Source organism: Pseudoliparis swirei, chromosome 18, assembly GCF_029220125.1.
Source record: "Pseudoliparis swirei isolate HS2019 ecotype Mariana Trench chromosome 18, NWPU_hadal_v1, whole genome shotgun sequence".
In the NCBI taxonomy this organism is placed as follows: domain Eukaryota; kingdom Metazoa; phylum Chordata; class Actinopteri; order Perciformes; family Liparidae; genus Pseudoliparis; species Pseudoliparis swirei.
In genome coordinates, this window is record NC_079405.1 from 18,726,252 (window position 1) to 18,749,307 (window position 23,056).

At 42.7% G+C, this 23,056-nt stretch overlaps 1 protein-coding gene across 2 annotated transcripts in view; it reads left to right on the plus strand.

Moving 5' to 3' along the window:
* foxp4 (forkhead box P4) overlaps nt 1-23,056 on the plus strand; it is a 96,794-nt gene that overhangs the window by 51,165 nt on the left and 22,573 nt on the right. The window contains exons 4-6 of one of the 2 annotated variants that reach the window (XM_056436844.1): nt 11,177-11,299; nt 15,029-15,169; nt 18,601-18,739. In XM_056436844.1, coding sequence (XP_056292819.1) covers nt 11,177-11,299; nt 15,029-15,169; nt 18,601-18,739 — 403 coding nt within the window. The remainder of the gene's footprint in view (nt 1-11,176; nt 11,300-15,028; nt 15,170-18,600; nt 18,740-23,056) is intronic. The other variant, XM_056436845.1, reaches the window with a different exon arrangement.

A 23,056-nucleotide genomic window follows, 5' to 3' on the forward strand; every position in this document is an offset into this window, starting at 1 on the left:
CATAGAAGGGAGAGCTGGACAGATGTGAGTCAGAAGCAAGGATGAGGTCAGATTTTATTTGCAGTTTCAGCAAAAAATTAGGACTAACTTTTCACATCAAAAGGTGATAATATATCTTCTGGTCTAGATAAAACACTTATTTTTAGAGGGTGAGTGAGTAAACATAAGATAAATGCTTCATGGAAGTATTTTCATTTGGTCACATACATATTTGGTGTTGGCTCATGTTTTTCCAGGAAGACTCCTCCTGTGCCAAGAGACTACCTTTCATATGTCCAGCAGCAGGATGGAGGGTTTGTTTGAAATAAACAGAGGATGAGCTGGGTGTTGAATATGAACAGCAGTAGCCATCATGACAGAGCAGAACAAGAAAAAAAAGATTGTTACCTAGAACTAATCAACAGAAAGACCAAAGTAAATTGATTTGCAGTGTCTGGCATACAGTTTAATTGCCAAATGACCCCTCGAAAGTGCAAGAATGCCACAGAATTAATGAGGCTGTGAATGTCAGAAATTAAAGAAAATATCTTTTTTAAAGGGGGATCTTACAGATCACACTTTAATCAAAACTTAAATGTAAATCAGAATCACTATATTTACCTTGGATAGCAACTGACAGTTGTATACATTACATGTTGACTCTGAGAATAACATAGATACGGTGTTATATCAGATCTGTTTTGTTAAAGATTTCAAAGATTAAAATTGCATTTACTTTGTAAATCAACACAAACTGGTGCACTGTGGCCTAAATTAACATTAATATATGTGCCATGCACAGTAGTTCAACCATAAAGTGTGGTCTCCTTTGGCTTGCACTCCTATAATCTTATCAGACCGACTCACGTGGTTTAAATCGTCATTTGCGGTCGATTCAAATGGGTCACTGTGTGTCCTTGGTCAAACGCATATGGAACACCACTCTGCTTCGCTGTAGGATGAGATTTTAATTAATAGTTGCTCATGTTTAAACTCTGGATCATCTTAAAAATAACTAAAGAGATAGAAAACAAGGACGTAAAGTGACTTGAAAGTGAACATGTAACATACATATTTTTGTTTAGCAATGAAGTGTAAGGAACTTCTGTTGTATCACTCAGTGCGTTTACATGATGGTATAATTCGAATCTTGCTTTAGTCGGACTATGCTATCTTTTGGGGATCTGCTGTTATCCCAATATACATGGCAGTGAGTAATTTGAATCATTGGCCGAAAGCATGTCATATCCGATACGATAGGTGGCGCTGTTTTCATTACAACTCGTGGTGATACAGCCATTTCCGCTTGACCTCTTCACCACCACCAACAACAACATTTCGAGAAAGATGGCGAACAGAGAGCGAGGCGAAGCTACATCCCTCTACTATTCTTCCATGGTGTTAATAGGAGTACAGCGAATGCAAATGGCGCTATTGGCTGAGTTGATAACGGAGAGAAGACGCCGTCGCCGAAGGTACACGGAGAATTTAATTTATCGTCTCTTTCGACTTCCGGGTCACGACATGGGAGGGAGGGAGGGAGGGCGGCGGGATCTCGAGCATGCGCAAAGACGCAAAGTCCAGTTCCGAATCGAATTCAGAGTTACATGCCGCGATAGTCGAATTATCAACTGGATCGGACCGAGCTATCCAGGGGTGTTAATCGGACCGAAGTCGGACCGCACATAGTCCGACTAAGGTGTTTACATGAAACGGATAATTCGATTTCAGTCCGACTAAGCCAATAATTCGATTGCATGTAAACGCACTGTCTGTGAACACTGACAATGGATTAACCTGTGACAGTCTTCTCACATGGATGGAGTCAAGCACAAGTGCTTTGTACATGAATTACCTTCTCTCTCTCTCTCTCTCTCTCTCTCTATCTCTATCTCTGTCTTGAACACTCGCTCTCATACACACACACACACACACCTACACACACACACACACACACACACACATCATACTACCCCTCCTCTTCTCACTCCATATCTGTCATGTTTGTTGTTGCCTGGCCTGGCTCGCCTCTCTGGACTCTCCAGGGCATCTACGCTACATCTCTGTTGTCTGAGCTGTCAGATCGCACGGCCCCACATACCCGGCAATACACTCACAAACACTTTGGGATTTACATTTGTGTGTGTGTCTGTGTTTACTTGGATCCTCACAGTCAGAAACACAGACACAAACAACAAAGCACAACGCATTATGTGTGTGCAGCTGCAGTAAAGTTGTTTAATAGAACTCATAACAAACCTGACAACCAAGGTGGCGCACAGAAACATCTTGATTACTGTAATTTCCAGCTTTATGATTATTTTCAAATTGAAGCAACTTCCCGTAGTTGCTGTAATTGAAGCAATCATCCATCGGCCACGGAGAGGGTGAGTGAGCGATGAAGTAAGAGAAGCCAGACATTTAATCTGGTCCTTTTTAAAGGTAGCAGAAATAAACTGTACAGTAGCACAGATGCTCACATCAGTCACAAAATGGCTGCCCTCAAGTTGGTTCCTGCTGGGCAGCTCTCACACATGCAAATGAGCCTCAGCCAATAATGAGATCTTTAGGAGCTCGATAATTAGATTTTTACCTTCTATCTGAGGGAGAACGACAGAGGCCGACAGGGAGAGTGGGAAGACTTCTATTTGTGTCTTGACTTCTCTGGAGAAGCCTTGGTCTGCGCTTACAATTCCCCTCTGCTCGTCTCTCCCCTCCCCATTTCTTTCCTCATCCCCATCATATTTCTCTTCTTTACTTATAATAGAGGGGAGGATCTGTGCTGAGAGCAAAAGAAACTCAGATTATATCTGTTTTTTGATTGGTTGTTCAGAGATGGTCTCTTTGTTTGTCTGGCTGTGTGAGATGGTATCAATCCACTTTGTGCTTGCACGTGTGTCACTGTCATGTGCCACATTCAGAAGAAACAAGTCTCTAGACAGGCAATTGAAGGAACAATTTATTGTGTGCAACAACATTTTAGCTACAGTTGCTTAAAAGCACAATCATCAGAGTAGTGTGAGGGATTATTTGGGAGTTTGATTATTCAAGACCAAAGAAGAGTCTTAATTAGAGGTTGGAAACCAATTTGACACATATATGAATAATACTTTCTAATAATAATAATTTGGTGGATGATAACAATTTAAGATGAGAAAATCACCATTTGAATGGATATGTTACAAAGACTTTTATGCTTATGGTCTTTTCAGTCTGTCACCCACTATTGGACTATAGTTTAGGAATAAACAAACTTGATTTTTAAAGTTGTTCACGCAAGACACGGCTATTGCTAAACAAATTGGTGATTAAATAAAAAGGTGAAACAAATCAATAGTGGCAACTCTATGTCCTTCATTCAGCAGTCTTTTCTGAGTAAAAAAAGGCCTTTCCTTTGTGAAATCTACAAATATCTGTGCCCTCTGCAGTATTTGAATAATTTCTCTCTTTAGCTATGTGTTTTTCGTATATATTGGAAATAGTTAACCACAGTTACTGTAATTGGTCGAGGCACGCGTACGACCAAGTGAAATAGTTGACACAGTTGGCAGACAGAGTGCCAATTGGCGGATTACCCAGCATGATGCATAGCATGCCTCCATGACCTGCCACACGTTCTCTACAATGGGCACACTTGGCACATGCTCATGCACTGGGTGGGCACAAGCAGACACATATACACCCACTTGGCATACGCACGCCTGGCACACTTAACACACTGTCACTTGGCATACACACATAGAGATTAACGCACATGCTTGGCCGCGGCCCATACCTATGTAATTGAATAGCATGGTGTCCTGTTTTCATGTATTATTGAGGAGCTCGTTTAATTAGAAAAAAATGAAAAAACTCATTAGAAATATGTTAATTAGCTTGCCTCTTTGCTCTCTGGAGAGGGCTGGCATCAGCACAGTGGAATGGAGGAAGAGAGGGAGTCACACTGGAAAGACAGGAGGAAGAAACTGAGTCATGTCAGTCTTAATGCTAAACGTTTATTTCAGTGAAAATACTTTAATCAATATTACAACCTTAATTCACCAGTTTTCTATACATATGCTGGATGCTGCTGAATAGATTTCTGCCTTCCCTAACTGCCGTATTTGAACCACTTCAAAATAATAATAAAACACTGAACATAAGGATTCTGAGGCAGGTTTCAGTCTGTTAACTAATCAACAAAAGTATGTGGAAAGATGAGTGTTTAGGCCCCAGAGTCTGCGATACTGAAGCTGTTCCTTCTCTCCTACTCTTTTATTTCCTTTCAAAGTGTTTTTTCCAAAGCACTTCTTTTGTCCACTCAATACAAGTGCTTAGTTGGCAGTTTCTTCTATTTGATGTGGAGGGAATTGGGGCTCCATGTGCATGTGCATGTGTGTGTTGGAGGGTAGTATGGGGTCTTGACAGTTTGTGAAGGGTGTACAGGAGGAGGTTGAGCAGCCAGTGGAATGGGTTTGGCTCTGGGCAGAGGGGTGAACAGACAGAGGGGAAGGATGGAGAGGAGAGGTTTGGGTCTGGCCACTGAAGTGTGAAACTCTTATTTTGTGATTTGAAACATGAGTGAAATCAGTAATGAAATATGGTCGATAATGGCCTATCACACTTCCCAATGAAATGCCCTGTGTGTGTGTGTGTGTGTGTGTGTTTCTGAAATGTGTTGTCATTTTTATTATGAACCACTCGGGCGTTAGATGGAGGGAGGTGGCGGACAAGGGGAGAGAGGGTCGGGGGGGGGGGGGGGGGGGTTCCACTTGAACTTGCTCCCCCTTACTGTCCTCTCTGAAGTTTTTCTTCTCGTTTTTTTTTTTCATTCGTCTGGCCGTGTCAGGGAGAGCTGACTGTTATGTGCGTTGAAATGCATTGTGTATGTGTGCCTATGTGAGCAAAGAACAAGACCCAGCTCAGGCAAGCCAACTCCCTTCTCTCAGCAGCCTGCCTTCCTCTGTGGGCTCACCAATGTTGGCTGCCCTCACAATATCATTTCATCTATTCATTCATCCTTCCATGCATGCATCCACACTACCATCCATCCTCCTTTTCTCCAATTCAGTTTGGTCTTGGAAACCTGTCAAAATGCACACTTGTCTAGCTGTGTATGCCAGATATACTCTTATGATAAAATTATGATATTTAAAAATATAGTTAGTATAAATATGAAAAAAACGAACCCCTCCTTAAAAGTAATATGTCTAATGTGAAGTGTGAAGCAAATTGGAAAACAATGTAATAAATTGCAGTCAGGACAAATTCCAAATCACCACATTTAGCTATACATAGTTTATTTACTGAACATATGATATGCTATCTGCTACATGGACCTTTTATGCAAAATAACATTCAACTCCCCAAATATTGAATGCAACATTGTTATTATAATAGTGGCATACGACCAGTGGCGGGCCGTCCGGGCCTTCTAAACCTTCTCTGAAGGCCTAAACATAATTACAAAGTTATAGCTATTTTATAATTAAAAAAATTAAACATTTTTTATTTTCTTAATTTTTATTTTCTTATTGCACTATTGTCTTCCTCTGTTGCTCTGCTTCGATCCGGCAGCGCTGCTTCCATTCCAATTTATTTTAACGGGAGCTTCTATCCAATCGGATTTCACCTCCACACTCTCTATGGAAGAAGAACAACTCATCTCAGGCCTTCACACAGGCCAAGACAAGTACAGCCTGCTTGAAGTACATGGGGAACTTATCGTTGATTGACATAATCTTCGACCAATCATATCGTTAGTTTAACATACTGGGTGTATTTGTTTAGGTCCTTTGGCCTTCTGGAAGCCCATGAAAGTACGTCAGATTAACATGCGCTGCGATTGGATAGTGGGCCCGCATGCAGTTCAACTGAGAGGAGAAGGAGATAGATTAGCGGGGTTCAAGAAGTCACCACAGTTTTAGTTTTTTGCTTTTAACTTTTAATGGTGGAAGGAGGAGAAGCGGACTTGGTGGCGGATTTAATCTCGAAGCCTTTCTCAAGGAGGCTGTTTCAGGAAAAGAGGGACATTATAACCAACGGTCGTCCGACCCCACAGCTAGCTATTTTAAGACAGCAATTTTCATCCCTGAAACGGATTAAGATTTATTCCAGAAATGCAACTGGGGAGGCTCGACTTTTCCATCGAGAAGGTGCTGTTAGTGGACTTAAAGCTCAACGACAAACTCTACGACCGCGTCATTGAGTTGTTGGTTGGCAAAGAGAGGAGGATGGACTTTAACTTTAAGTGAAGGGAGTTGGTGAGTGAGCTGCTTGTTGTGTTCTGCAGTAGCGTTGTGTTCATTTGTCTCTGTTGTTTTTATTGTATGGTTATTTCTGATTCTATTGAGTGTAAGGCGTTTTAGTGCCACAGTTCTGTCTGATTGTTTTGTTATATGCATAAAACATATACTTTAGTTGCTTGCACTTATGGCGAGCACAACAATACATGTGATGTGAAGGCAATTAGTAATAGATATAAACATACAAACAAACATACAATAAAACTAAAATCTCCTTTGACACATTGAGATTTTGTCTGGCATCAGTTTACATACACATTGTTTGTAGATACCGACTGGCTCATGACTCATGACAATTTGGCAGTAGGATCCCTGTGTCATCCCCAACCCCACCTGGCATCGCTCATCAGTTCCCTCCAGAGTAATGTGGCCCCTGGCCCCGCTGTAGATTAGCTGGAGGAGGGGTACTCACCACACACAATGGGGCCCTTTTACTTCCAATGGAGGCCTGGCCCTGAGCTCCAAACAACGCTCTCAGCACAGTGGGCACTCCTATTTCTCTTTTTCACTCAAATGCTATTCTCCTTCACACCTCTGATTCTCGCTTTCTACCCCTTTGCTCTACCCCCTCCGACCACATGCTCTCCCCACATTTCTTGGCACGATGAGCACAGACAGGCTGTTTATCTGGAGGGACCTAAAGAGAGTATAAGTGATAGTGCTGAATAAACAACCAAAAAGGAGGGAAGTTCACTACACACCAATAAAGCATGTACACACCAAGACACAGCACAGCGATAGCTGTATTTTAAATGAGAGGCTCTCATTCCCCCCCAGCCTGCAGGCAGCTATGGGGGAAGAAGACACTGCTACTTTTGTGTCAAACTTGTTCCACTGTCCAACCAGAAGAAGGGAAGTTTGTGGTAATAGTGATATCCGAGAAGGATTTAGATATTTATAAAAAAGGATGCCAGAAAATAAATTGCTATAGCAGGTTATTATGGAGTGAACAAAAGACTGGAAGAAAGAGGCACAGGTTTGTATGTGCATGAAGGTGTGTGTGTGTGTGTGTGTGTGTTTTTGACAGGAAGAGAGGCAGCGGCCTTTCGAGGGTGAGGTGGTAATACTCAGTGACAAGGATAAACAGCACTGGGGTTTGCTCCTACCAGGAGAGGAGGAAGAGAAGGAGGAGGGGTGGAGGAGGTCTGTGTCAACCTCTCTCTCCTCCTCCTGCTTTCTCCTCTGTCATTTTTTCAATTATCCCTCTCCCCTGCGTGTCCCCATAGACCCAGAGGCAGGGCCCGCATCATTTAGACTGAGAGCCTGTTTAGATTCTGATTACAGCCTCCTTTCTTCTCACTACTCACTGCTGTCTCTCTCTTTCTCTCTTACACACATACACACACACACACACACACAAAAACACTGACTGGCTGTACATTTTTGAGCCAGCATAAATGAGGTGAATGACTATTGCAGTAATTGTATCTGTTGAGGACACACTGGATGTTGCACTTTTAGAAACTGCTACACAGTTTGTGTGTCATCTTTTTTATTTTAAATGTGATGATGATTTGGTGTGCGCAAGCATGCATTAAGTGACAGTAAAGTATGGTATCATTTTATTAAATTTGAAAGAAGGAGAAGGTGTGAAATACAAAGTTTGCACCTAAATTAGACAAGATGCAATCGTAAAACTAGCCTGTCTCTATATAAACATAGTGCTGAGCCACACTGGGCTTATTCCCCCGGCTGCATGCTGGTTTAATATCAGATAACCCTCCTTTCTCTCGTCCTGATGTTTCATCTGAAATGGAAAATGGGGCTTTCCTCCTCGTTAGAATGAAAAGTCATCAAGGGAGGAGAGGAGAGAGGGATTGAGGCTCATTGAAATGCAAGTTACGTCCCCCTTCTTTCTCTGTTTTCGCTCCTCTGGGACGCCATGCCTTTTTCCTCCTTCTCCTTCCCATCTTCAGGGCACTCCCTCGCTCCCTCTCTTCCTTTGTTAATCAGTTAAACTCCCTCTTCAAACAACCCCTCTAATTACGCTTCCACTCACTGTAAACGACAAGGCTGTCTCTTGCGCCCCCTCACCTCCTTCCCTCCCTACCCCCAGCTCACTCTTTCCAAGACACGGGTTGACCTCTGTCAGCCGCCGACCCCTCAGCAATGTGTGTGTTTGTGTGTGTGTGTGTGTGTGACCGTGTGTGTGTGATCGTGTGTGTGTGAGCGTACTATATTTTATGACTAATTCTTGCATTTTAACGATAGGGTTGATATCTTAGGTTTAGTGGTGAAACTTTCAAAATTATAAAAATGTACTGTACACGATTGTGCAATTGTTTACCTGCATTTGTGTGTGTCTTTGCTGTCGCAATCATCTCAGACTCTAGGCCACATGTCAAACCTGCAGGGTAGTGCTTTCTCTCCATCTCTGTATTTTTCAATCTTTACTTCTTTTCTTCCTTCTTTCGTTTGCCTCCTGTCCTGTCTTCCACTGAGTGTGGATGGTATCCTTCCTTCTCCTCTTTCTCTGCTCACCCCTCCATTCACTTCACCTCTTTCCCACTAATCTACCACTCATCTCTCTCTTTTAAATTAACATGCAACATGAAAAAAATGGGACGACAGCGGGAAAAAAATTAAATGCATTTAATAAATGGCTGACTTCAAATCGCCAGGCTTTTCAGACTGTCCCTATTCACAGTCCAATGAAAGGGGAGAAATCATTCACCGGGAGAGACAAAGCCGAATGAAAATATAATTCCGCAATGTGAAGCGCTTTTGTCCTGGCCCGTCAAATCGCTAATGGCGAGGCTTTTGTTTTGTGGCGGCGCTCTCAGGCTGTCGGTGTCGTATGGCGGTGGCAACACGTGCCCCATAATCACCACGCTTTGTGATATTAGATTATAGGGGCAATTAATGGCGTCAAACCTTAACTACTCAGCATTCAGCCTGCCACACACACATTCAGCCCTTAAACACATGCTCACTTGCACACACAGGCACACACACATGCATGAAACTATATCAGCACTTCCACACATGGACGCGCATTTGGTTCTGGCGTCAGAGCGTCAGCCAACACACAGAAAGGTGCTATAACTCCTGTAATTATTATGCCTGTGACTTGAAAATGTCAATGGCGGTGTGTATAAAATAGAATGTATGAGTTGTCAAGGAGGAAGAATGGGATGCACAAGAGCAATTAATTACAGCTTTTCATTTGGCAGCTTAGACTGACAGGGCCCGGTGGCGGGGGCAAAGCTGGCATGACGCCAAGTGGCACCCATCACCACCCCCACCTTTCTCACTACACCTCACCACCCCATCCCCTCTGCCTGTTCCTTTACCAAGTGCCACGGCATCACCCTTCCCCTGCCTCACCTCACTTTGACTCTTTTCTTCATCTCCCTCAGCTCAAAAATAAACACACATGCACACTCTGGTGCTTCAGCTCATTCATCTTCATACCTTATTGTCTATCCCTCACCGTTACAAGTAGCTGAGAGGATGTTTAGTTGGGAAGCCTGCTTTAAGGAAGGCAGAGTGTCCATCCACTGACAGACACAGAGAGAAAAAGAGACGGATGGGAGGTGGAAGGCAGGGAGGGGGGGAAAGGCCCGGTGGGAAAGAGGGTGTTAGTATTTATGGCCAATCTTGTTTACAAAGTCAAATCAGCTCTTTACAGATTTAATTTACCAGTGACAGCTCATCTTTTCTCTTGCTCTCTGCACTCCACAATTCCCTCTGCCCACCACCCTCCCTACCTGCCATCTCCGTAGGTGGTGAGTAGATAGACTGCTCTGAACAGAGCTTCTACACATGCTGGCACCTGTGCATGCCCACACACAGACACACACAATTTGACCATGAGAGAGCTTGATATTTATCCACAGAGTGAACATAGATAAATGGCCAATTTAAGAGGTTATAACTCACTATTGTACTTCTCTGTAAAGTAGCCATCCCCTCTTAACAGACAGGAGTATTTGTATTGAGAAGGCAGGATAGTTTATTGATTTGTCGGCAGAGGGAGAAGACAGACTCAGTCAGTCCCACTCCCTTTCTTTACCTAAATATCTCTCTGTGTGTCTGAACTTCTCTGTCTCTTTAATATCCTGTATTGTTTTTTCAAACCTGAATTTAGTTAATAAATACAGACGCACTTTTTCAGCAGGATTTTTTGGGTGGATTTACATTCATACGGTCTGTATTTATGCATTCATGTGAGTGTCTCAGTTTGGGATTTATGTGGTTAATTTGTCATCAGATTTGCATCTCTGATGTCCATCTCTGTGTAGAATGCATGTGCATTAAGAGTGCTTGCACAACACATGTGCAAGATCCTCCACATGTCTCTATACTCACACTGCCTCTTTTTCTCTCTCTCTCTTCCTGTGTTGCTCAGGCTTTGCCTGCCTGCAGCTCTGTCTGATGAGATGTCTATTTGTTGTTCCTTTCTTCTTATCCAGCCTTGACTGTGTGGAAAGAGAATCGGAGGCCGTCCTAATCATGTATTTATAAAAGCAGATAAGATTTTATATTTTATTGGAAGATTGCATAGCTGTCCTTTTATCTCCCTGTTGTCACAGAAATTGCCAGTTTCTTTTTTTGTAACAATGACAGCCTTGTGGAGGAAAGTGTCAACAATATGTGTCGCTGAGATGTGTCTGTCTATTTAGCTGTGTATGATGTCGTCAGCTTTTCTTAGCAGTGAATAACAACATAGAATAAGAGACAGCACTCACAAATGTACCTGTCTATACCAGCATACTGTACAAACTCCATTCACAGTGTTTGTTTTGAGAGGAGCAATCATTTGCAGGCACAGTCATGCTTAAAGCTCCCTGTGCCGTATGAGCCTTTTCACACAAAGCTTAACCCATCCCATTGATTGAGAATTCCTGCTTTTGCAAGCTAGAATGTAAGTGTAAATAATCTAAAATGTCTATGTTGTGTGCTGTCTTTAGGTGCCTGTGTCCATGGCAATGATGAGTCCACAGATGATCACTCCTCAGCAGATGCAACAGATCCTGTCTCCCCCTCAGCTTCAGGCCCTTCTGCAGCAACAGCAGGCTCTAATGCTACAGCAGGTAATCCCCCCCCCCCCCACAAACACACACACTCATGTTGGATCCGTTACCAGACCGACATGTCAGGATGTGTGACACACACTTGGCATGATTGTAACTTATTCAATGCTATGAGATCTTTGAAGATGAATACACATCCCAATATCTACTTATAAACACACACATTTTAATTTCAAGTCCCTCCTCTTTTGCATTGTTGCTAGGAGAATGTGCATGCTCCCGCTTGCAGGCACACATTTGCACACATATGCAAACACACACACTTTTTAGCATTACTCAGTGAATCACAGTGATTCAGGCATGTGTGTGTGTGTGTGTATGTGTGTGTGTGTTTTGATGCAGGTGAGAGAGGGGTTGCTATGTTGACACAAACCAATAAACACTCTTCATCTGCAACCGATCTGTCAAATACCCAGCCGCAGCAACTTGTGACCTCTGCCTCCACCAACACTCATGCAACCTTGTAAAGGCTGTGAAGAGGACTATTAACAAAGTGGGGATATAGAAGTAATTACCGCATAGGGGATGTCTAGAAAAGGTGTCCACCCACATGCAGGCGAGGCCAGATTTAATAAGGAGAAAGTATGATTTGCAGTGGTAAGAGCTGACAACGTGTATCATAATAATGGAAACGTGAAGCATGCTGGCTTTCTGGAAACAGACATGCAGATGGCTAAGAACCTCTTCACCAGCTCTTCTCTAATGAGGAAAAGGGAGATTGGGGGGGTTATAATGCTCACTCACTCACTTACACACTCACAAAAACACACACACACACACACACATTACACCACCGAGTTATACATTGCTCTACCACTTAATTAACCACAGTATGGACTTGTTCTTAGTGTATATCTGCAAATCAGGCACTTTTAACCGCACACACACACACACACACACACACACACACACCCACACACACACACACAGAACCATCAACCAACATATCACTCACTGAAGCATTACATTTTATTATCCCATGGCAATACAGCATTGTGTAAGAGTGTGTAAGTATGGTTTACGGCTCACTGCAGCACAGCAGCAGTGTTTGTACGGGCACTCATTTGTGGATTTGCGTGTGCGTGCTTTAACCTTTAAGTTTCCTCTAACCTTTACTTATGCTACAGCTAATCTGCCTTTATTTTTTAGTGTTTTCACTAAAGTCAAGGTCATGGTAATAGGTTGGAGAGGTGAGTGCCTCACTTAAACATACTCTTAATGCACAGAGCCACTGAATCAAATCATTAAAAAGACCTTAACACTTAATTATTTCCTCAACTCACCACTCTCCAGTCAAGAATTTGTGTGTGCACATGTGACTGTGTGTGCTTGCATATGCATTTGTCTTTGTGATGAGGAGGCGATCAGGGCTAGTGACGCGGAAAAGAGAGATTAACTCAGGCCTAAGGAGCGATAAAAGAGACTAGAGACAGAGAGAAAAGAACAGAAAGAGCTGCAAGAAGGAAGGAGTTGTGCATTTAAATAAATGAAGGAAAACATTGAAAAAAAGAACAGTAAATGTTGTTAAATTTAAGATATGGCTGGGTTAAGATTGAAACTGGAAATGTGAAACAGCTTTGCACAAAAAGAGGAGGACCATCATATTACACAACTGTGAGTGGATGCGCAGCGGTTTGTAGTCTGCTCACTGTGGGGTTAGACCAGGGGTAGGCAAACTTTTTGACTTGCGGGCCACAATCGGTTCTAAAATTTGACATAGGTGCCGGGCCAGGAGCATTTGGACACGCAATGTAATTTATTAAACCTGGAGATTGCGTCTGATTTTTATACATTTCAATTGAAGGTGCAAAGTTAAAGAAATTGACATTTACTGGAAAAAGATCAATGGAAGCACTTTCAACATTCAAAACATATTTTTACCCAACAAAATAATCAAGCTCAATAATTTCTATTTGTTTTAAACCCCACAAAATAATGGACGGATTGTCTCAGCTCTCTATATAATGAGGCACAATTGTCCTCAGGTACAAGTGGAAAGAGAAAATATGGCCCTAAAGCTGAAAATTGAAGTTCGATTTTTAAAAATTCTTCATATCTCTTCTGAAACCACACCTTTAATCATGTGGACGAACTGTTTTGGTGTTTGAAATTGGTTTACCAAAGGTCATAGGTTCACAAAAGCAGTGAAATATCTGAATACAATGCTAGATACATGTAAATAAATGTGGAAAACTAAATGAGTTATCATTTTTTGAGTAAAAATGATGTGGTCCGTCACACATTCACCAAAATGATAAAGATGGGACTGAGAAATTACTTCATATTGCAGATAAATCTTCATGGGGTGTGTGCAAATAAAAAATGACCATTACATTTTTTTTTCTTCAAATAAATATGTATTGTACATAAATAAATAAATAAAACTACATTATATACATGTTGAAAAATAGAAAACAGAACACAACTATTGGCACAGACTATTTACAATATGGCTTCACTATAATAACATCATGTCATCGTGTCATCGTGTCATGCTGGTGGTCCTCCGGGGCACGAGACCTCTTTGCTGGCCGGGCAGGTGGAGCTGCAGGTGGAGCTGCAGGCGCTGGTGAATCCTCTCTGTAAAATACAATACTAGTCAGCACCGTGCACACGTTACGGACACCGTGACGGGACACGTAACGATGTAAAGACTCTTACCCGGTCCAAGTGGCTCTCTTCTGGCTGCGTGTTCCTCCTCGTGGCTCCGCAGCTCCTCCAGGCTCCGTGCTGCTCGCCAAAATCACTGCGGCTGTTTCTAAATGAGCTTCACCTGTGTGGTGGGCGGGTCCTTTGTGATTTACTGAGTGTTCATTGGTTGTTTTTTTTGCAAAATGTTGACAGACAAACGGATTGACAAATCATGGTGAAGGGTTTCGTGTGACGAGTACTTTCCGCGCCAACGCACACCGGAAGTAAACAAAGCTGCGATTTGGACAAGTTCGGCGGGCCGGATTAAAAAGCCTAACGGGCCGGATGTGGCCCGCGGGCCGTAGTTTGCCCATGTCTGGGTTAGACGGATGAGAGACCGAAACAACTGCAGCACTGTGAAGTCATTTCTGCTTAAAAGCCTCTTTGAACATTTGACGCACCATGAAACACAGAAAAACTGCAGACGAACACATGTACAGGCTGTTCTCAAGAGGATGCCCCCTCACCCCCACCCACCCCTCTCTCACACACACACACACACACACACTGTGGTCAGTGTGAGTTTTCCTGTCAGCCTTGCTGTCCTCTCAACAAGATTATAATCTTGTTGAGTTTCCTGGATAAATTAGTGATTAGTAGCTCAAACAAACAGAAAAGCTGTGGCCAATGTGTGTGTGTGTGTGTGTGTGTGTGTGTGTGTGTGTGTGTGTGTGTGTGTGTGTTTGAGCTAAATAATCCAAGCAGGTTAAGCATTACACCGGATCCCTTTCCAACACAAATCAACACACCATAATAGCGTCATAATATTCTTCAGCAGTCTTCCTTGTTAGGTCTGTTTGTCAATAAATCGCACGCGGTCACACAACAATAAACTGCAGCCTTCACTGAGGGGAATAGAAAGCTACTGAATTCCTTGAGACTCACATTCAAGTTACAATGTCTGACAATTGCTGGGCGTTTCACTGTTGCACGACTGGTATTGTTGAGCTTGATACAAAGTGTGTTGTGACTCACTCGCCTCATATTTCTCCATCTCCTATTCTCCCCTGTCTCCCCCCTTTCTTTGTATGTCTCTAGTTACAGGAGTACTATAAAAAGCAGCAAGAGCAGTTGCATCTCCAGCTTCTGAGTCAGCAGCAGCAGCAGCAACAACAGCAGCAACAGCAGCAGCAGCAGCAACAACAGCAGCAGCAGGCCGGGAAGCAAGCGGCAAAAGAGGTGAACTTCATCAAGTACACACTCACTCAGCTCAAGTACACTCTGAAGTACACAAGTGCCCTTAAACGCAGTTAATTAATGTATAAAATACATATATTAACTCTGGTTTCCCTTCTCTCTCCTCAACCTCCTTTTCTCTAGATTAGTGTTATGTGTATAAGCTTGTCTTAATACAAGAATTAGTGAATATGGATTTAAATTTCTTCCAACAGCTTGCCATGTCAAGGCAGCGATGGAGTGTTGGGCTAAGCCATACACTACCCTGCCAAAGCATTCATTGTATGCCTTCAGCTCTCAACCTGAGGAGAAATTTCTCTGCAGGAAGGGTCTGCCACTCTTTTAATTGTCAATTAACCCTGGCAGCATTAGGAGCCTCCCTTGCTCTTTTTTGTCTCTCTCACACACACACACACACGAACAAATATGCATAAGTACTCACACACTGTACCATGTTTAACCACTGCTGGTGTACAGTAGGATATCAGAGGATCAAATAAAGAGGATCTCAATCAATCATCACCTGTGCGTGTGTGTTTGCGTCTGTGTGTGTTTCTGTGTGTGTGTCTATCTGTTTGTGTGTGTGTGTACTGTATGCGTATAAGAAAAAAAATGTGTGTTACACAAATGGTCATTCACCAAAATTACCGAACAGACAGATGACAACCATGCAGAAGACCGACTTAGGGAGAAGGGCCTTGTGAGTCATTTTCTGATAGACGCATGAGGAGACACATCCTAGATATCTTCTCCTCTTGCTCATCCCCCCTCTCCCAGTGGGCAGATCCTCCCCCCCCCCTCCCCACAACCCGCCCCACAAACACCTCGTCGACAGCGGTCGACCAACTCGACCGTGACCAAAGCAAACCAGTTGTGGTTGACTCGCATGTTGAGAGGGTGTCTGATTTGCTTTCCCTTTCTCCCTCTCGCTGTTGTCCCAGTTTTCAGGTTTATTGTACTGTAACAACTAAACAAGTGCAAATACTGGTCACACAACGACACATACATGTAGAGATGGAGAGGCTTGATGTGTGACGGTTCACTGCACAAACACATACACTTGAGGGAATGTGCGTCCCCACAGAGTTGCATACAGCTGATATGACTAAGGCCATTTCCAGCAGTCGCAGCAAACCCTCAATCAAAACCAAAAACACCTTTTTAGTCAACTCTCGTATCTCTCCTGGTTAAGCAGGTGCTGTCAGATATTGAAGCAGGGGGTGTGTTTCATTCACGTAATTTTTTTTCTGTTTGTAAGTCTGTCGTACAGTGCAAGATAACCAGCACTCAGCTAAGAATATTGTCTCTGAAACTAAAAACTGCTGGTAGTGCCGCAGACCCATTTGTGGATAAGGATTTTAACCAACTTCCAGCAGGCCTGAACACACACAGAATACAAGAGAACTGGAAGAGACAAAGAAGATAGTGGAGGAAGGAAGGAGAATGAATAAGAAAAAGTCTCCTTGCCAATTGTGCTTGAGTGGCGGTGACTTTATGCACTTTTCCTTATTTTCTGCAATTCTTCGTCACTTTCTTGTCTGTGTGGAAGTGATGCATTGAAAGAAAGAGTATATATGTGTGCATGTTGAGTCAGTGTTTGTGTGTGTCGCCAGTGCTTTCGGGAATGGTCAGGAGTCAGCTTAATGAAGTGACTCTGACCACAACAAGAGATGTGTGCATGTGTGTGTGTGTGTGTGTGCGTGTGTGTGTGTGCGTGTATGTGTCTGTCTGCGAGTGGCCTTCTATATGTGTGTGTGTATGTGTGTGGATCTGTGTGACTGGCAGGCTCAGACAGTGTGTGATGTGCTCATAAATCACATTGACAGCCTGTTACTGCGCTAGCTTTGGCCACTCAGCCACAGCTAATGTAAACAGAACACAGGCACACACACAATGTGTGTTTTAAAGAACCGTAGCAATATCTCAGGAGGGAAAGAGAGAATGGGGGGTGGAGTGGAGGATATAAAATGAACAGACAAATAGAGAAAAGGAGGGGCTAGACGACTAGAAAGAGAGGAAAAATAGCAAAGCGGGAGGAAACGGTTCAGTCAGGACATTTTGATCATGATAGACCGTTTATTGCAACACTTCAAAGAACTGAATCATGTAAGCGTGACAAAGATTATGTCTGTAACCACAACATCTCTTGCCTTTGACAAATTTTGCACTGGTCAAAGGAGTACACAATATGGTGGGTTCCCTCAAAAAAATATTTCTGTGATCCTAGAATTGTCACCACTTTTAGTTTATTGTGGATTATTGCTTGTAGCCACATATATCCAGAAAATACAGTAAACATTTTCTATTAAAATGAAAATGTACAGTGAAACCAAATGCCTTTCAACCAGTGCATTGAAAAAAAATGTGTTCTCCCCTTTTTTAATTTTTTTGAAAGAATAGTTGGTGTACTTCTTCTCTCCACCCCCTCACACCTCCCAAACGGCACAACTCTCGCACACAAACACACTGCCATCACACTTCTTCTCTCTAGGCACCAATTCTGAAAGGAAGTGACTTATATGCCCTTCCTGTGAGATCCTCTCTGTTCAAAGAGTTCCAGGCTGCAACTCTCTCTCTCTCGCTTAGACACACACACATGCAAACACAATGAGCAGTTCCTCAAGTTGTATTTATTTATTTTTCCTCTCCACAAGTTATCTGTAAGAGATAAAGTCCATCTCTCTTGGGGGTTTGTCGAGTGGGACTTCAAACAGCGCAGCACAGACCAGGTTTGCCTCAGACTGTGAGGGCAGGAAAGGCAAATGCCATGTAGTCTCTCCCACTCTCCCTTCAACCTCCCTCCTTCTCTTTATCCTCATGGTCCTCACAGCTTGGTTTTGGGATTTTCTCCCTTTTAATACAGGACTTTTATTTATTTGATATGGTGTTAGTTGACTTTATACTTGAATTTGTTGACACTGAATGATGTAATGGGACAAGCAGACCAATTTCAATTATAATAACAGAACAGGGAAGGGCTCCCTTTTAGATGTAAAAGAGAAAAGAAAAAATCAAGGGCAGCTGTCTAAATATGGCATTTAGTTCAGAACTATAATTATAAAATGTGACACTTTCACAAAATGTGATTCTTGTCAGAGTTTGTAATGGGTGCAAGCATATATCTGCATGTGTTCTTTCATGGCTTAACCTGTTTTTGTGGCAAAATTAGCAGGGCTGATAGAGGGATTATTTTAAAAAATGTTGAACAAATTAGTTGGTTGCTATCTGAACAAGGACCAGTGGGTGATTTTTTTTGAAATGTTACAGATATTGCTTTTAGCGATTTATTTTTAAAAGAAATATAAATAATTTAAGAATTAAAAGATTAGATAAAATGATTGAATACAAACAAACTTGATAAAGATTTGGTTGAAGATACCATGCAGTAATACATGACTTGAAAACTGTTCTAACCTCTGTCTTTTGGTCCCCAGCAGTTAGGCAGTAAGCAGTTGGCCTTCCAGCAGCAGCTGATCCAGATGCAGCAGCTTCAGCAGCAGCACATCCTCAACCTCCAGAGACAAGGCCTGGTCCCACTGCAGCCCACCGCCGCCATGCAGTCTCTGCAGCAAGGTACATGCACACACACACACACACACACACACACACACACACAAACACATTAATATGGAGTGCACAACCCTAATCATACAATACTCAGTCACACAGACACACCTTGACAAACATACATACACACAGGGTCATAACTGAGCGCATATTCAAACACACACACAGGCCTGTACCCACAGTTAAGCCTGTTAAGTTAATCAGCCAATAAAAGATAAAAGGGAACCTGATTGGTGGGTTTGTGGAAGGTACTCATTTGGATAATAAGTAAAATATGCCACTAAGCCCCCTGCTTGGAGGTGTGTGCATGTGCTTGCGCGAATGTGTGTAAGCCTGTGTGTGTGTGTGTGTGTTTGTACTTGAGATTAGCCAGACACAAGAACATCATCGTCTTGCTATTGCTGTGCCCACAAGATTTATTTTTATTCTTGCATGTAACTTCTCCCACAGTCTCTTCAATTTGTCAGCATGGTTTTAAAACATAAATGTTGACTGTCTCGCCTTTATTAAACGTGTGTGCTTATGTGTGTCTTTTTCCCCTTTTATCTGTACACTGTAATGTAAAATGCACACACTTATACACAATACCTCACACGCAGAGAATGCTTTAGGGGCTCTAAAGTGGCCGTAACATTGCTAAAGCGCTGACTGAGTTGAGCAAACAGAGCAGTTTCCTTCCCTTCGTCTGATCTCGATCTTTCTCTCATGAGCAGTCACGCGCAGTCACACTCAAAAGTTCACACTCTCATAGAAAAGTTCACACTCTCATAGTGTGAACTTTATTGTCTTTATAGTCTGAATTTGAAAAACACTAGAATAAACTCAATCAAATCAATGTAATTCAAAAAGGTAATTTCACCTAAACACTCACGAATTGCTTTACAACTTAAGTTTGGTTTTTGCATCTGTGAGTTCATGTGCTAGAGCAGGGGTGGCCAACCAGTCAGAGACTTAGAGCCACATTTTTTACTGTGTTACCGGTGCAAAGAGCCACATCATACACATGGGCACACATGAACATCACCCCATCCCTTCCTCACACACACTCACACACACACAAACACACACAGACACACACACAGACACACACACAGACACACACAGACACAGACACACACATACAGACCTCTGCTCAGCCAGATTTATTGTAAATGTCACACACCAACATGATAATGACAGAAATTGACTTCTACAGTACTAAGACCACAGGCCAATCATTTTCAACAATGAACATTGTGTGCGTGTCTCACACACACAAACTCTCAGTTCAACCAAGTCCACAAACAACAATATAATAATTTACAATAGCGTTTCTCTTTTACTATGCATGTTGCTTAGTGGGACTTCTGGCATTCCTTGCCTTGAACAATTCTTTCACATAGGTGTCAGTCAGAACACATCGATGCTTTGATTTCACGTGTTTCAGGGTAGAAAACACAGACTCGCAGACATTGACCCAAACATTGACAGTATCTTAAGCGCAGCCCGTTTGACCGTGGGATATTTTTCCATTGGCACACTTTTCCAAAACTCATTGGTCCCTTCCCTTAAAGCAGGTTTCAGTTGGTCCTCCTCACAAAGATCGATCATCTCTAACTCAGCCGCGGCCTCATCTGTGACTAGCTGGGCTTTCAAACAGTCCGTCTCCGCATTAAATAGGTCGACGAGGAACATAATCTGTGGCCGGGTCAGAAAGCTTTCGTGCAGGTTTTCAATCAGTGTTGCATATCTGGTTCTTTGCTTATTCAGGGCGGCGCTGGTGACTTGCCCGCTGGCTTTTAGCAGAGTGGGAAAATGCAATAAATCTCTCTTTTGAAAATGTGCCTTGAACAGCTTTAGTTTGTTGACAAACGCAAACACACTTTGCACCAGGTCTGGCAGCATTTTTAACTTACCCTGCAGAGTCAGGTTCAGTCTGTCCAAGTGACACAGCATGTCAACCGAAAAGGCCAGATCCATAATCCACTCGAAGTCCGAGAGCTCGGGATAGTCCTTGTCCTTCTCTTCCATGAACAGTTTCACGGCATCCAAAAGCTCAAAGAAGCGAGAGAGTACCTGGCCTTTCGACAGCGACCTCACAGTGCAGTGCAGCGGCAGGTCACTTGGAAGCCCTTGGTCCAGCTCAGTGATGAGATTCTTGAATTGCCTGTGGTTAAGCGCATGTGTGCGGATGTAGTTGACGATTTCCATCACAAGCTTAATGACGTTATTTAAATTCAATAATTTAGACAAGAGCTGCTCCCTGTGGATGGAAATTACAAAACTCGGGAAATGTTTGGTCAGCTTTGCACGGACCCACAAGTCCGTTCACAGATCCGATTATGGCTGGCGCTCCATCCGTGGCTATTGCAGTTAGTTTCGGGATGGACGGATTTGCTTTCGTAAATGCAGCCATCATTCTTTCTTTCACATCACACGGGTTCTGTCTTTTAATGGCACAATGTGAAGGAGTTATCATTTGATCACACAATTGTTAGACACAGGCTGTGCAAATATTGCCAACTCAGGCTTGTCTTGTATGGCACAACTCTCATCCAATGCGACACTAAAATACTCACATGCTTGAAGGTCAGAGTGCAACTGTGATTCAATAGCCGTGTTAATGTCCGATATTCTGTGTTCAACAGTGTGGCGGGACAGTTGGACGTCTGATACCATTCGTTTTAGTTTGTCGTTTTCAGGAGACAAGATTTCAACAACGTCATAGAGGCATTTTTTAACAAACTCCCCTTCATGTATGGCTTTTTAGCTTGTGCAATGTTCCAAGCCAGTTGATACGATGCAAGCGTTACAGTCTCTGAGTGCTTCGTACATTTTTGGAAAAACTGTATCTGCTTTTCTGCCTGACTTTTCAAAGGGACCAACTTGTGCTTACGAAGTTCAATTCAATTCAATTCAGTTTATTTGTATAGCCCAATTTCACAAATTACAAATTTGTCTCAGAGTGCTTTACAATCTGTACACATAGACATCCCTGCCCCAAAACCTCACATCGGACCAGGAAAAACTCCCAAATAACCCTTCAGGGGGAAAAAAAGGGAAGAAACCTTCAGGAGAGCAACAGAGGAGGATCCCTCTCCAGGATGGACAGATGCAATAGATGTAATGTGTACAGAAGGACAGATTTAGAGTTTAAATACATTCAATGAATGTGACAGAGTGTATGAATAGTTCATAGTTCAGGCCCTGTTGGAAATCCCTAGTTGATGTTAGCATGGAGTGAGCTGAAGATTTTAAGCTTTGAAATGTGCTAACATATAAGGTAGAATCGCTTGCCATTATGTTCAACAAAAAAATATAAACTCTCTGTTAAAAACGTCCTGTGTTTATCTTCATATTTTCCTTTTGCTGTGCATTTTTTCCCTGACATTTTGAGAGCGATCTAGACACAAATTGTTTACTCAAATGATGTTGCCCCTACTGGGAAACTTTGCGGTATTTTCATCTCACGCACATGCGCATTTTATGCAAATATCATATTTAACCAGACAGGTTTCTGAACACGCACATTAAAAAAAACACAAACACAACCCAACCTTCGATATGAACGTAAGAGCCACATGAAACCAGGCATGCGGCTCGGGAGAAACGGATTGGCCAGGCCTGTGCTAGAGGGAGGGTGTGTGTGTCCACCGGATGGTAAGTGGAATAATCCGTTCACAGAGAGAGTGGAGAAAAAAAAGTAGATACAAATTGAAAACAAAGGAAAAGAAGAAGGCCACAGTTTTGCATAAAAGAGTGTTGTTTTTTAGACATTTGCACAGTTGGCTTTCGCATCTCCTTCTCTTTCTCTCTCTCTCTCCCTCCGTATCAGAGTGGAATTTCCCTGCAGTGTGAAAGAGCCGGTCCATTGTGACGGCTCAGCCAGGCGTGAGCCAGAGCATTCCTCTGACCAGCCATGCCACACAAACACACAAACACACATGCATAAACACTCGCACCTACACACACAACTTCACACATTATTGCCCTGCCTCAAAGGGCCGTTGTGTCCGGTGGGTAGTTGGTGGGTGGGGTACCCTGAGGGGGCATCCTGCTGTGGATTTTGTTTATTTCTTTAACTGTAAGACGGAGGCACTTTGTAGAATCTCATGACTACCATTCTTCTAAGGTCATGGCAAAAAACAGAGCACTAAACCACTATGTTTGATAATTTAACTGCTTTTTTTCTAATCACAGATCAATCATTGAGAGAGTGTTTCCGCACTCTCTTCACTCTCGTATATAAAAATAAATCCATTAGATTTGACTTCATCCTGTTATACCCCACCTTCTTAGTAACATAAGGCTACTTCCTAGTATGTCAGTAATGCAAAATAAATA